Here is a 16,722-nt window from a genome sequence, read left to right as displayed (position 1 = left end):
GACAAATTTCATAGTAGCAGTTATAATTTCACCACCTGCGTGAGCTCCTGAGAGAGTGAGGCATGCTGCTTGCAATCAAAATACACTGCGTTTAAGCTGATGAACTGGTTCCTGCTAGGAATGCTGATGTGATGGCTGTGCAGCAACCTGATTCCAAATTTTCTATGTGCAGTACAAATTAAGGGCTGCTCCCATCAAAGCTTAACACCTGCTGTATAAAATGGATGGTTTCATACCTCAGTTACACCCACAACAGACACATCTCTTTCCCCCACATCAGGTGAAATTGATGTGTAAATCCAACCGCAAGCAGAACTATTCAGAGCCTGTTTACTGCCAAAATAAGCATTAGCCTGTGTTGGATTGGGGCACCCAGAGACAAATCACAACAGCACAGTAATATTCCACATATGGTTTGAGTAGGTTTAGCTAAGTTATGATGATGATGTTCCTCTGTGAAAGCCATTTAGATTATGGAAAATGTTTTAACAAACTTTACTTGTTTTATTGGATACTGTGTTGGTAGGGTGAACAGAATTGTTATGGAAAATGTTTTAACAAACTTTTCCTTGTTTCATTGGATACTATGGTGGTAGGGTGAACAGAATTCATATGACAGAGAAGCTAAGAGATGGCAGCACTAAGAACGGCACAAGGAGGAATTTTAAAAAGTTTCTATGATTTTGTAGAACTTGTAACTCATCTAAAATTTTGCCAGACTAACTGGTATATATTAGATTAGAACAGACTAACCCACACTTTTTATATGACAGCAATTCTCCAAAAATACTTTCCATCTCGCTTGTTCTCCAGATACCTGGCTTCTCTTTTTATCAATATATTAACATTTCTAGAACTAATATATTCTTCAATGGAAAGAAGTTTTAAGAATGTCTGTTGAAATTTGGCAAATACGAAGATAGGGATAGATAATGTTTTCATTCATTGTTTTTAATCTGCCGAGTTTAAAATATGACAAAATCTGAAGCCAACAGAAATTAGCATACTGTAAACAACCAGTCATCATTCCAAAACAAGAGACTACTACAGAAAATCCTTTAAAAAGCTCTGCATTATCTCATTTGATATACTTGGATAAGACTGTAACCACAAATCCTGAATACAGCAGGCAGTTCCAACTGAATCCTAGTGTGCTTTGTATTGTGGACCTCTGTGTGTCCCTGAAATCTATTTCCATCATCTGTTTGTTTGTTCTTATTTAGGCAGGAAGAAGGAACAGGCATAAGAAATGCAATATTTTCTTAATCAAGGGTAATAATGTCTGTACTGCAACCAATTTTAATGCTGTTCTGTGTTTGTAGTTTTATCTTCCTTTCAAATACCATTTCCAAACAGATCAATAGAGTTAAGTAATTATTCAAAAACACAGCTCAGAAAATAGGATTGAGTCCTAGACATCATTTAACTCATTACAATCGTAGACTTCAGTGGTTTCCAATCTAAGGCGTCACTGAGGGATTGAGAGTCTAATACGGGTAGTTATTGATACAGACACTAACAAGATATTTTTAAAATTAAAGTCTCAGGAAGTCACTAAATCTGATACAACTTTATTATACATGCTTGATATTGGCAATTTCAGTATTTTTTAAAAGTTAGTGGTTTTTTTAATTTTAAATTTTGGGTATTTGAAATATGGCATCAGGCAAAAATTATCTCTGCTACATGGTGTATATAAACACAGTGTTGTTGACTCTTGGTCATACTGTGTTGATTAAAAGCTGTTGTGGTGATCCAGATAAAGGAAAGGTTAGGAATGACACACACAAATAAAGGCATCTAAATGAAAATTTATGTTTATCACCATGTACCTTGTAAGGACATATCATTTCTTCTCTCTGTTTGGTATAATAAAGTTGAGATAATTCAATGAATAATAAATAGGATCAGAACAGACAAAACTGTGCAAAGGACCATCAGTGTCACCTGATGACTATGTGCCTGAAATAGCCAACTTAAAGCCTATCCTTGCCATGAAATGTGCTAATAGCAAACCAGTATAGATGGTTTTTGAAACAAAGGCAATTCATGGCAAATAAATCTACAAAACACTGTTAACCATGAGAGCTAATAAGAGATGAGGGATACATTATCAAACACCAATAATTAACATAACAGGATCATTGTATTCCAGTTCTGCTTGAGACATCTGCTGGCTGATAATTTACCTGTAGATTGATTACAAAGGATGAAGGGAGGTCTGTATTTGCATTGTCTGTATTTAGTTTAGTTCCATTCACTACCATGTGCAAACAGTTTAGAGAGCAGGTGAAAGGGGTAGAATTTTTGAATATTCCCAATTTCTCTTAAGTTTAAAATTTCTGCCACAACTCCAACTATATCAATGATTCAGCAGCTCAAAAAAGATAGTAAAGTAGGCCTGTCCATCAAGAGATATTGTAGAACAAATGGCTTACCTGCTCCAGTTGTAGCAATCACTTTGGCCTTGCTGCGGGCTCCGTCCCCTTTAGTGGTATAGGCTGCGATGCTGACAGAATAGGTAGTTTCTGGTAAAAGGCCCCCTATGATGGTTTCCTGTAGGGAGAAAAAAGATATCATTATATCAAGCAAATTGAAAAGGAAATGATTACCAGAACATTTCTGACTCTCAAGATATATTCTGGAGTTTTCCTCTAACCAATTTAAAAGTTTGCTTGGTTTCAAGCTCTTTTAGCTCTCACAACTAATACATGTATCTATAGAGTTAAAATTACAAATTGGAAAGGCAAGATTGTTTACATTACAAATACAGGTCAAGAAACCTCTCTTTAATCAAATCAAGTAGAACAAATATTCAACTTTTTTCTCCTAATTTGGGCAGAAAGCTGAAAAGAACCTGGAGAAATTTGTAGAACCTTACAATTATAATGCAATATGATAGAAGTTACTTGTGGTCTGATTGTTAAGTGTATAATGTAACTCAGCCAACAAATGACAAAATAATATTTCTTAATTGAATGTCATCAGTGAAGAAACAAACGCTGTCGAGTAGCTAATACAAATAATCATCCCTTAGTGAGGCACTACCTTGACGTAGTTGTGCTGCTAACATACTCTGAGAAATATGAGACCTATGCCAAGCGTTTAACCATCCTGGACAGAGGTCCTCAAGAGGAACCAGATGAAGAGTGTCTCTCCCATAAACAATATGGTGAGACAGAACTCACAGAAACCTATACTGGATCAGTTTTTACTTAGGTCAACAAGACCATGCTAGGTTTTGGTTTCTGGACATCTGGTGACAAGTGGACTACAGGATTCTGGGCTGTTGGCTGAGCAACCAGCGCCAGAAGCTGCAGAACCCCTGGAAGAAAAAATTCTTACCCACTGCAAACATAAAAAGATTGAAAACAAAGAAATAATGATTCGCTATTACAAATCCAATAAAAAGAGGATATCTGAAAAAGGTTCCACCAGTTCTGAAAAGAACAACATCAGAATCAGAAACAACAGAACAGCAGCTAGCAGATCAGCATCAATTTATAATATGAAATAAAAGTAGAATTAGTAGAACTGCAAAGGTCAATGCAGGCCAAAGAAACCTAAGCCTTGCCAGAAGTAGCTCAGACAATAGAGACAAACCAGGGAGAGTGGATGGTAAAGGAAGCCAACATAGTTATTAAATCATTCTCATTTCCAAACCAGGTGCCCTCTCCTCTTAATTGCTCAGAAATGAACAAATCTCTAACCGAAAAAACAGGAGGAACTGAAATGAAGAATAACTGAACTTCTAGAATAGCACAAAAACAACAGAAAAAGGTTGCCTGATTGAAGCTTGTTTAAAAAAAATGTTAAAAAAGCAGCTTTGACAAGCATTAAAAGATGTCGATACTGTAAATATCAAATTAAAGCACGGGCTCACTGCAAGAAATTAACTGATGTACAGCATGGTTGCAATTATAACTGAACACCTGTGATGCAAAATCAACAAAGAAGAAAAAGAGTCAAACAGTGCACCACCAAAATGGAAGGTTAGACTGGAAAACAAGATCAGCACACTAAAATCAGATAGAATCGATGAAAGGAAAAAAAAGGTGAAGAACAAAAAAGACCTAATCAAGAAACATCTCCCAGAAACAAGAGAAATAATAAAGCAGCAAATAACAGCTATAGCCAGAATGATCAGCATATAAGAGCCTTGGTGGAGCAGTGGGCTAATGCCTCCTTAAGTAACACCAGCTGCCTGCAATTAGTGCAGGTTCGCATCCCACCAGGCTCAAGGTTGACTCAGCCTTCCATCCTTCCGAGGTAGGTAAAATGAGGACCCAGATTGTTGGGGGCAATTAAGCTGACTTTGTAATAATGCCGCTTGGGGGGGGTGTGAAAGCCTTAATAAGCAGGCATATACATAGAATGAAGGCTACTGCTAAGCTTGTAAGCCGCCCTGAGTCTTCGGACTTGCTTTAACTTGCAAAGTTTTTCTTTCAGTTTATAAGTCTAAATTTTACTATGTCTTACTTTCATGTATATATAAAATGCTTTCCAGCATCCCTGTTTATTGAATTTTAATTGTTATGAAACACTTATGGGCAACAATTTTTATTTTTAGAAGTGGAGTCAAAATTTAACAGGAAAGCTCCTCAAATCAACAGGTCACGCTATGTTATATGCATGAGATGATGGAAAAAAATTATATATTGCTATGTTTCTCTTGGATACATGGCAAAAACAAAGAACTCCACCATCAAACCCCAGGGCAGGGCATGAAGCTAATATGACTGTGATTACAAAAAGAGCAGTAGTTCTAATTGGCAAGAAAATTTTCCTACAGATGTGTGCAACACATACCAAGCTTACCAAAAAGAAAGCACTGGGATGGGCAATAAGATAGTGGGTGCCAAGGTAAATCATTTGTCGTTATATGCCCAGGTGTTCAATAAAGTACCCATCCCATAAATGGAGAAAATAGGTTGTAACAATAACCAAAGGGAGATATAAACTCCACAGAAAAGAAAGGTACAGGATGCTAGTTTTCCTTTCTCACTGATGTATTCACAGTTTTAAAGAAGTGTCTAGCCGCATTTGAGTGGGTGGAATTGGTTTGTAGACTGTGACTAGGGAAAACTATTTCTGAAGTAGTTCATGTGCTTTTCTAAACTCAAGCCTTGTTTTGCCCTTGAATACATAAGTTAACGAGCAGTCTGCAGCATGATTAATCAAACTCAATTGATGTGTGAATGCAAGACCCTTGCTTAATTCATCCCAAGAATGAAGGCATTCATAAACCAGAGCAAATTTCCCTTTTTCTTTTCTGCGTGGAGTTTGCGTGTGCTCATATAGCAGGCTAAGCAAACCCCAGATACCTTATTAGTGGCACCTGTTTGCAGGTAAAGCCCCTGTGTGAAATAGAGTTCATTTGCCAATCAACAAGGTGTATGGTTCAGTACGCTGTGCAAAAACATATTTATTGTGTGGCCAAACTGAGATTCTATCACAGGATTCTATTGGGAGCAACCTGTTTAAAAATGATCAAAATGTTTTCAGACAGAATTTAAAAATATTAACTCTGTACATGAGAACGCCGTACAATTGAATATCCAGTCACAGAATTCCACCAAATCTGTACTCTAATGGATAGAGCAGGACATTTTCTTGATTTCTCAAAGTTAAACAATGTTCTTCATTGTTTTCATTTAGAAACCCAAATTAAGAAACACCAATCAGAACGACACAGGAATTAAGAGTAGGAAAAGATTCCCCTTTCCCTGGAAGTTTGCATGAGTGACCTGAATCAATCAACCCACATTAATCACATCAATTAAAATAACATGGAAAGAAAAGAAACTAAAATATATAGCACTACAGGCTATAAACATTGCCCAAAGAAATAGCGAATACCACAATGCACACAAAAGAGATATTCTTACATGCTATTGGAGAAAGTAATGTAGGAAGGAGGAGGAAAGAATGAAAAAAACATGGACTGGGAGAAAAGGAAGGTACCATTCCAATGATTGTAGAACATAAGGCTGTCACCGCAAACCCTTTCTAACATAGTCCTTCTGTTTAGGAAGGAATGGAAGTCACAGCAGCCAGTTTAAGCATTTTCTTTCTCTCTTAGTTCCCTTGTCCCCAAAGGCAATGTTCGAACTTCTTCCTTCAAATTGATATTTCAAAATTACTTCCAAAAAATTGAATTTGACTGTTTGAATATGATGGTTTTCTTATTGTAGCCTTTGTTTCTAACAAAGGTCATCGCTGAGACAGCAAAGTATACTTCATGATTGGGAACAATGAAGTTTAAAGATTTCATAGAACTGATTCTGCCATGTTAACCATTTGGGCAAGGAGAGTAAAGAGGGGCTGCTCCCCCTTCCACTGACTTAAATCGCATTGCAACAAGCAGGAAATAAAGATGACAGAAATGTCAATTGCTTTTCTGCATTATTTGAAATCCAAATGCCAATTTGTTCAGGATTTGTAGCTGGCTGAAGCTTCAGAGTAACTCCTCAAAATATCTGAGAATTGACAGGGATGTTTTGACAGCACTATGCACAAAGATTTCACAAGATGATCCTCAGAACCTTTTGATCCAAGCAAACACACTCATAAATGGTACTTACGTGGTCAGCAGAGTCCTTAAGCCTCAACTGATGGAGATGAGAAGGAGGAAAGAAAATGGAGATAGAATAAAGGAAGAGTGATGCAGATTAACACATTCATACCTGAGGTTTGGCACTAGCAAGATCTCAATAACACATACCATTATTCACAAACGTATCTCTAAAAATGTAAAAAGCATGATTAGAACCTGATATTTAACTTGCTTTCAAGTGTCTTAATTCCCATCACAAAACTAAGCAAGAGAGGTTGTCTTTTCAATTTCTGCGGAATGACTACAACTGCAAACCTAAATATACCTAGGCATTGGGGGGAAGGGGGGAGATGAAATGGGTGAAGAGATGCGGCCTTGTTTAGGAAAGCCCTCTTGAATACAGCAGGCCCAGAGGTCCACCTGTAGGGCCATTTGGAGAAATATGCTGGGCATCCGTCAAAATCCTTCAGTCAACCTTGGAGCAGGTCCCATGGAGGTAACTGGGATACAGTTTTGCTTTGTTATCTGAGAGGTCTTATCCCATTGGTGCTGAAGAAATGATGACTGAGCCTGCCCACATATATATTAAATTCATGTCTATATGCAACTTCATATCCTGTTTCTTCCTTTTTAGCAAAATGTATTTATCTTTATACATTTCCATTCCTAAATCAAAGAGGTAAGGACTGCTGGTTTTCAGCTGCTGTATTGTAGTAATGATGATTTTTAGTTTCAATATTCTTTAGTTTATTACATTTCCTAAAAGTGAGTTTTAGGATAATGACATGGCTAACAATAACAATCCTCCCACAAAGAACAATATGGACTAACTATATTAAAATATGACATATACATCAGCACTATTAAAGACAATGTATATCGGTGAGTAAAACATTCACAACATCTCACAATTATACAATTACTGTATTACTTAAAAGGGTAGAAATATGTAAAATGAGCCAGAAAAATGGTGATGCACATTCAGTTTTAAGTTTGGTTTTTTAAAATGGTTACGCTGACAACTTAAAAATACTACAATCTTTCCCTTTCATCAGAGGAACTCTGTTTTAAGAGCATCTCTGTGATGAAATCAACTACAGCTAAATGTTTGAATTTATAAAACTGCTACCTATCAGATAAAACAGTTCTCTGCTGAACAGCCCAATTGCTTTGTAAGTATTTAGTGTCACTGAGTAAGATAAATGGCTTTTAGGAAACCAAAGGCCTTAATAAAAAAAAAGCTGCTGTTACTGTTTAGAGAGATGTAACCAATGCAAGCACAGCTAATGTTGGCAGTTGATATCACCAAATCTACAGTTCTAATAAGAGCACCAAATAGATGAGTTTGACCAGGACTAGTTTGAGCCCTGTTTACAAACTACTGCAAAGAAGGCCTACCCTACCACTATACACATGATAGTTGAATGCACATTCTTTAGCTGTCTGATTAAAGAATTACCATGTGTGCTGGGCAGCCATATAAATCTACTTAATAAATAAAATTCTTTTAAGAGCAGTGAATCTCATGTGGATCTTGTTAATGAAGCCAAACTGAATATTTAAATAACTATCCAGAAGAATAGTTGCTACCCAGGACTTGTTTTTCAAGAGGGTAACAGCTATTTTAAAGTCTTATTTCTGAGTTTATCTTATAAGCTGTTGTCAATCAATGTAGACACAAGGTAGACAATTAAATATCCTCCAGATTTCTTGGACAATGCTCATAAGTTTCAGTCAATCTGACTAACTGCAAGAATTGTGGAAGTCATATTCTGAATCAGGAGCATGCACCAGTTTGCCTACTGTATGTTCTTATTTTATCCTAAGTAAAATGCTTTTCTAACCTGATAAGTTAAAATGAATACAGTAGGGTCAAGTATCAAAATATTCTGTGTGTTGGAATCTTGAATACAAATCAAAATATTTAAATATGATTGAAAATCACAGAATATATTGACACACAAAACCCAGAACAGAATGTGTATGTACAGGATAGAACATAGCAGTGTGATTTCTCTGATATTGGGAATCCAAAGTTACTGTCAGATTAGTACATTTAATTATTGAATTAGAAAAGGGTTGTTGCAGCTTTGCAGAATATGTTTATGTGGTAAACTATACAGTGGAGAATACTTACTGTCTCCTGAACTCTGCTAAAGTAATACATACAGGCAAATTCCCAAGATAAAGTCAGGCTTGTCTGTCCATGGAGGACACACTGATTGATGCTGTCCTGCTAGTTACTTATCAGCTGGAGAAATTTACTTAAACATAAAGTTTAAGTTTCTCTTACAGAGCAATCGGTTACTACATTCAAATGAAAGAAGGAATATATAGCACGTGTTAACTTTCCCTTCTATTAGTTTTAAATACAAAATGAAGAAAAATATTATATATATGGCAAAATGTTCCTCTAAATATTCTTGACCAATGTGTAACAGGGAGATGAAGTGTAAGAGGAACTGAATGATGGAACAGTATTATTTATATCAGCACAATGTGAAAGCTGGGTGCATTTCTGATAATTTCAAAATTTTAGAAGGCAATATTATTTATTTTAATTTTATTTTAATTCCATTTATATCCCGCCCTTCTCCGAAGACTCAGGGCGGCTTACAAACTTAGCAGTAGCCTTCATTCTATGTATATGCCTGCTTATTAGGGCTTTCACACACACCCCAAGCGGCATTATTACAAAGTCAGCTTAATTGCCCCCAACAATCTGGGTCCTCATTTTACCTACCTCGGAAGGATGGAAGGCTGAGTCAACCTTGAGCCTGGTGGGATGCGAACCAGCACTAATTGCAGGCAGCTGGTGTTACTTAAGGAGGCATTAGCCCAGTGCTCCACCAAGGCAATATTATCTCAGTATGGCAAGCTGACTGCATCTCTGATGACAAAGTTCCCAACATTTTAGAAGGTGGTATTATCTGAATGGTTTTCTGGCTTTATGACTGTTATGAGGTAGCTAGATCATATACATGATACAATGCTACACCTTTAGCCTTCAAGCCTTTCACCAGACTGTGTTTGCAGCTTTTCCATCTGTCTGGTTATCATCCAAGAACACCACCTGTATAAAAAAATGGCAAGTGCCTTCAGGATGGACAGCTTATTGTAATTCCCATTCACAGTAACTGGTTCCTTGAATGAGATCCAGAATTAGCCTGCAAACGTAGTTGACTTATTAATTTGCTAGGAATCCCTTGCTGTTTAAATGTATCCCCATTTTAGCGCTTATATTTCTACAAGAAATAATGACTGGAGACAAATTGAAAAATTGAAGCCTCTTTCTAGCAGATAATTAAGAAAAATCGCATCTGGCAAATAAGACAAATAGAAAACTTTACAAGGCATGGTCTTAGAGTAGATTATTATACTATGCCTCTATCTGTTGAAAGATAGGTATATAATACAGATTCCATTTTCTTTCAAAAAATAAAAGGCAAGTCATATCCATGAAGGATAATCAGAGGAATATATATAGTGTTTTACATCGAAGTTAAAGACATCTGTTCTACTGCTGCTGTTTCTGCATAGATTCTTTTACTTTCTTATACAAAATCTTGTGGTTCAATGGGTCTAATTAAATTATTTCATCTATAGGAGATTAACCATATAGCTTTTTGAGGACTAAATCTTTAGCCCTAGAGAAAGATAGCAAAGTGATGCATTTTACCAGCTAAAGAGACACCTTTCTCAGAGAAAAACCATTGCATATCTTCCCAAATATAAATATTTTGAAAAGATTCACATAAATTCTGATGATCTAATCCAAGAAATGTAATCCTGTGCGAATAGGTTCTTATTTTATTTCTCCTTAATTATCAGGCTGGGCTTTATTTTCTAGTGTATGAAAGGTGTGTGGGATTTATTTTATTTTCTTATTTTTTGCTCCCTGTTGAGAGATATAAATAATTCAACTATACTTAGGAAGCAAATCAATTAGTCTGTGCAGTTCTCTTGTAATTTTACTGGATGCCATTAAAAAATCTAGCTCACAACTGATCACCCCCAACTTGCAACTGTAGAAACCTCAGGAACTACAGATTTTTTTTCCAGCATGAACCCTCCCGCCCACCCCATCCCTCCTGAATCCAAAAGGTATTCTGTCTTAGTAAGTAGAAAAATTACAACAAATAGCTCAAAACTAAGACTTTTGTTTCTTCTTTATTTCAGTGACTTATAGTATAGTACTTACACTAAGCAAGTCCTGACAAGATACTTAGTTCTAAAGAGATAACAGGCAATGCTTACATTATCCACCTCCCTGGAGTGCTGGATTACATTAAGAAGGATCTTAAATTTCTCAAAAACTATTTCACTCTAGTCAACCCTTTCCCTTCTGCTTTCATTTCAGGAAGTTCTTTGATCTGACAAGTCATGCCACTCAAATATGACAAAGCCTTATTAACACTTGTAGTAAAATACAGAACCATCAATAAAGCATACATTTATTTCCAGCATAGTACTGATGAATCCCAGACTTTTAAGGATTTAAGGATGACTGAGAATCTCATTTAAGGTGAGATTCAAGGTGCTGGTGATGACCTATAAAGCCCTAAATGGCTTGGGTCCAGGATATTTGAGGGAACACCTGCTGCCGGCATCAAGTTCCCTTCGTCCTGTGCGCTCCCACATGGAAGGCCTTCTCAGGGTGCCGCCGGTAAAAGACTGCCGGCAGATAACACCCAGGGGGAGGGCCTTCTCAGTGGGTGCGCCGGCCCTTTGGAACCAGCTGCCCGTGGAACTTAGGACTGCCCCCGACCTTCGGTCATTCCGCCGGGACCTGAAGACCTGGCTCTTTGAGCTTTCCGGCCCAGGCTGAGAGTTTTTAATTGGGGTTTTATATTTTTCAGGGATCAAATTTAATTATTTTTAACTGTTTTTAACTTTTGTATTGTATTGACGTTTTTAAATACTTTATTAACCGCCCTGAGTCCTACGGGAAAAGGGCGGTATATAAATCCAATAAACTTAAACTTAAATTAAACTTAATTAATCATTAGAAGGCAATTTTGAAACTCATTTAATCCATTTTTAGCAAAATTAGCAACATTTAATAACACTTAACCTTTTGGATGTGTTATCCAAAAACCTCATTTAGTTGTATTTTCCTTAAACTTATTCCAACAAATTGATTTCTTTAGATTATCTTTTCATTCACTACGTCAATTTCATTGAGTTTATACTTGTAATCTCTAGTTACATGGTATTACATCCACATACTGTGCAGTTGGCCTTAAATTCTAAATTTATTTATTTAGAGTAAACATAATGAATCTGGGATCCTCTAGATCAGACATGTCAAACTTGCGACATCACATGACGTCATGCGACATATCGGAGCTTTTTCTCCATTGCCGGCAATGAGGTGGGCGTGGTTTTGTCGTGATGCGTCTGGAGTGCGGGCCGGCAGTTTGACACCCCTGCTCTAGATGTATTTGGACTGTAGCTTCCATTATCCATGACCAATAACTCTATGGATTAATTCAGACAGGATCTAACAGTTCAACACTATTTGGGACCATAGATTTCACATCTGTGTTAGAATTTTAACCAGTCCTATGAACCAAAAAAAACCCCACCAACATGCTGGTAATTCTGCAAATAAGTATGCATATTCATCAACAGCAGGCTATACCTGGGATTCCGCTACCATGACATCTTTGATGACATGTGGTCCAACTGGTTCATTGTTCTCCATTTTTACATAGGTGACTTGGTAACCTCGAATTTGGCCATGCTGTTTGTTGGAGATGGGTGATTTCCAGGAAACACGAATTGCTGTTGAGTTCACTGACTCTACCTCCACTTTCCGTGGGGGAGCACTGGGCACTGCAATATACATGGGCAAACTTAGTTAGAGAAAAATCAACAAGCATCTAACACTCGTACCTTAATTGTGATTGCTTTCTCTAATCCTCACTCTTCAATACTGTATTTCGGTACAGGCATGTCTGTATATATGGACATGTCAGATTTCAAAGATTTAACAGTGTATACATATGTACAGCATTTTCAATGGGCTAAGCTATCCTGTTATTATAAGAAGATGCAAAGCTTTCCTCAGAAATCTAAGGATTTCCCTCCCATCCTCACTCTGCATTAAAGAGTGAGCAGAGATCAGGAGCAGATTTATTAAGAGAAAAGAGGCATTTAGAACAATAGCTTACGGTCAGTTGCTCCACTGCTCCAGCAAAAGGCAGTTCTGAAGATTGAGATGCCTGCTTATGCTTCAAGGTTATAGAGTGCTTTTTAATAAAAAGTGAAAAATGGCAGCTGCCTGAAAAAATTCAATTTTCTTACAAGGAGGTACTTTCTCATAAGGCAGTGTGCAACTTATTTACCATTTGGCAAAAATCACATTCTTATTATACTGGATTCTTACCCAGAAAGACAAAAATATAAATGCAAATTAAAAAAGAGCAGAGGGAAGGGATAGAGGAATGTTCTCTCAAAGAAGCTTCTCCTTCTGCATATGAATGGGGCAATGTATTCATTTTAGAGTCCCCCTTGCCGTATTGCTATTCAGCCTTAGCTTGGAAGGCTAAAACAGCATTCAGCTTTTGCAAAAGCAATCCATGGCATCCAAAAGCGCACAGTGCCCCAATTGTCAGACTAAGAGAAGGTTAATTGGAGACTGGAAAGTGGATGAAATCTGTAAGAATGATTCCAGAAAAACATATGGCATTTGCTCAGTTTTAGGCAACACATTATTTCCCATAGACCTCGCTCCTAACTGTAAATAGTTACTTGAAGAGGAACATCAAGGGAAATAATGATTTAGCAAAGGAAAGGAGGAGGACAGAATGGGGAATGATTTATATCCTTCAGGTTTCCCAAAAAGCAAATGGAAAGTAAATACAACAGTGTCTTAACAAATTGATCCCTTTTCTTATTAGAGTCGGTTATAACTTGAATATTGCTTGCGACAGCTCTGCAGGACCCAGCTATCATGAATCTTACCTACAGAGCCTTATGCTAATGGCAACTACCCAGGGATTGACTTATGTTGGGTTACTACATGTCATTTGATTATAAAAAGAGTGTATTAACTACCAAATATATCTCAAGATACAGACAGGATTTCATCCACCTTACCTGCTATTTATTAAACTTCAGCGTTATTGAAAGCTTTCAAAATCACGCCTGACAAAGCCTACCTGGGAGAGCCAACTATGCAGCCCTCAGACTAATGTTTCAAGTTTGCTAAGACATTTCTAGGGTAGTAGCTTCCCTCTAGCTAAGGCTTTGCTAAATGAGAACTAAAGCAAACAAATCAAGCAGCAAAACCCGCAGATGTGTTTCTTTTCCTGGTCTCTGAACTTAGCTATGCATCACTTCCTAGAATTTCAGCAATGCAAGGAGTAATACAGCAAAGGCAATAAAGCCAACGAATGCCTGCTCTCAGTTTAAGAGTGGCTCTCTTGCTGCTATGTTTGCTTATGGCCTCTCCAGTATTTTGAGGCCAGAATGTAACATAACAAGTGCCAGTCACTCCGAGTACTGTCTAGACCACAGGTCTGCAACCCACGGCTCCGGAGCCGCATGCGGCTCTTTCAGCCGTCCCCTGTGGCTCCCAGTCCTCTGCCATGTGCAGTCCAAAAAAAAAAGTGGGACTAAAAAAGTTCAACCAATCAGTTCAAATATGCAGGGTAGGTGCATATCTCGCCTTGGCTCCACTCTTCAGTCAAACCCTGTTCTGCACATGCGTGTATGTACGCGCATGCGCACACAGTTTTTGCGGCTCCCAGTTTTTCCTTTTGTGAGGGAACCGGTTCCGAGTGGCTCTTTCACTGTTTCAGGTTGCTGACCCCTGGTCTAGACAGTAAACTTAAGTCGAGACCTAACCGACCTGTCTACCTAATGCAATACAATGTTTGGTATCGATGTGTCCCTGAGAGAGACTTAAGAACCAGATCTGTATAGGCACTTATCTATGAACCCCACCTGGACAACTCTGGCTTCATATTCTAACTGAATATAATTACAAAGGAACTGTCCCATTTTTAAAAACATTTAAGTACTTTTGTTTCTATATCATACAGTTGAGATCCACAGTGCATTCCTAAGAAACAAAACTGTAACGATCAATAGATGTTACCTTTGACCATGCGTCAGAACCTACCGTCTTCATCAGTGCGAACAGAGACAGGGATGCTCTCTGGTCCAGGACCAACATCTGTGTGAGCCCTCACCCACACTTTGTACTCTCTCCATTTCTCCAAGTTGCTGATCTCCCAGCTGGAGTGCTCATGTCCAATGCCCTCAACCACATGCTTCGTGGTGTCCTCTCCTTCCACTGCCTGGTATGCGACGGAATATTGCGTGATGACTCCATTGCGGCTCTGAGCCGGTGGTGGTACCCAACTTACCCGGATGGTGGTAGAGCTGATGCTTACACATGCGACCTCTTGGGGTGGGGCAGAAGGGGCTAGGTATGAATAAATGAAGTGGGAAGATGTAGGGAAATGGTTGGGCAAAACATACCAAGTACAGTGAGATCTTACCCAGCCAAAAGAGATTCTCCTAATATAGAACAAAGTTTGCATTTCTTTGTTATTTAAAATTGTACATGCACAGGAATTAGGTCTACGTGTGCCATTCACAAGATCACTGGTTGTGGTTACCATAGTGTAAGTGCGCCATATATAGAAAAGAAAATTGGAAATTGAAAATCTTAGAAAATACTTAGAAGAGAATAGAAGAGCAGAAGTCCCCAAGAAAGAACCTGAGATCTAAAAAAGATAACAAGCCAACTAAGAATAATGTGTCACCTTTAAATAATTCAGTCATATTCTTTCTGAGGCATGGTATTTAAGCAGTAGTTTGCATGGATACTTTTGCTTAAACTGCTTAGTACATAATCCCAGAATACAAGGTCTACTGAATCTGATAGATAGCACCATAGCTTTGAAATTCCTGAGTAGAAGCTGAAACAAGAATCATAAAGACCATGAAGAAAGTTTTTAAAGAGATAAAAACATGATTTGCAGGATGGAACTATCACAAAGTAGTGATGAAAACTTAAAATATCATTTTTTTAATTTGGTAAGCAGAACAACAACCACAAAAAAACTGGCAAATACCAGAACAGGAATGTTTCATATATTCTACTGGAGGAAAGTCAGATCAAGACAGTTATTAGGAAAAACATAAGAATTATGTGAAAATTAAACTTAAAGCTACACTTTGGATTTCAAGGACCAACATCAAACTCGGATTACCTGAGGATGCTAAAGATATATGAATGGCATCTAAGCAAAAGGAGCGAAAGGAGAGACAGAAACCAGCAAGGCAATATTGGAAGAAATAGCAGAAGAATCTAAGCAATTCCTCAAAAAACTGACAAACAATAAAGACACTTGAGTGTAAAAAGTCTGATCTAGTCACAACATTAACAAGCAATACTGAACAATACACGAACTCTTAATGGAGCAGAAAAAAAACCAAGTCCAGGGAAACAGCTCAGGGAATTGGGAAAAAAAAGAAAGAAATACTGGCTCTCATGGAATAATGGCTAATTTACACCAGGAAGTCAAACTAAGAAAACAAATGCATTCCAACAAAGGAAGGCATTTAAAAACTTTTACTACAAGTGTACTACTGCCTGTTTAAATGTCAACTACCTGAAATAATTTCTGAGTTGCCAGATTGCAAATGTATATATTTGAAATAGGAGTTAGTTATAAAACAGGTGCTGTTCACCATTCTCTTCTCAACCAGATCAGATTATGGGAATCGTTTTATGATTACTTGTTTCTGTTTATTAATTCATCATGTTGAATCCACTATTGGTATTGTCACTGTAAAAAAAGTAATTAAAATGACAATGATCATAAAATTCTCTTAGGAGTCTCACAAAAAGGCTGAAAGTATCCATATTAAAAGATTAAAACCTGCCACAGCAGGCAGATGACAAAAGGTTTAGATGCCATTTTTATAGTGCAGATATTGTCTAAATCATGGGAGGTTATGCTAATTTTGATGATCAGAGGGCAGGTAAAGATATGAAACTCACCTCCTTTGAACTTCAAGTATTAATTATAAGCAAAAACCGATTAACATCATAGCTTTATTGAATACACACTACTATATTTGAGACTAAAGAAGTATAAAAGAGATTTGGGAAAGGATGTGTATGTACAGAAAACTGAGGAACT

At 37.4% G+C, this 16,722-nt stretch overlaps 1 protein-coding gene across 5 annotated transcripts in view; it reads right to left on the bottom strand.

The window, feature by feature from the left end:
* The window catches only part of PTPRF (protein tyrosine phosphatase receptor type F), a 528,476-nt gene that overhangs the window by 63,490 nt on the left and 448,264 nt on the right, over positions 1-16,722 (bottom strand). For 4 of the 5 annotated variants that reach the window (XM_081322271.1, XM_081322273.1, XM_081322270.1 and 1 more), the window contains 4 exons: positions 14,688-14,993; positions 12,201-12,394; positions 6,585-6,611; positions 2,439-2,556 (listed from right to left, as the gene is read on the bottom strand). In XM_081322271.1, coding sequence (XP_081178397.1) covers positions 2,439-2,556; positions 6,585-6,611; positions 12,201-12,394; positions 14,688-14,993 — 645 coding nt within the window. The remainder of the gene's footprint in view (positions 1-2,438; positions 2,557-6,584; positions 6,612-12,200; positions 12,395-14,687; positions 14,994-16,722) is intronic. The other variant, XM_081322272.1, reaches the window with a different exon arrangement.

This window comes from Vipera berus (assembly GCF_964194415.1).
Source record: "Vipera berus genome assembly, chromosome: 3".
Classification (NCBI taxonomy): domain Eukaryota; kingdom Metazoa; phylum Chordata; class Lepidosauria; order Squamata; family Viperidae; genus Vipera; species Vipera berus.
This window is presented reverse-complemented; position numbering and strand designations above follow the sequence as displayed.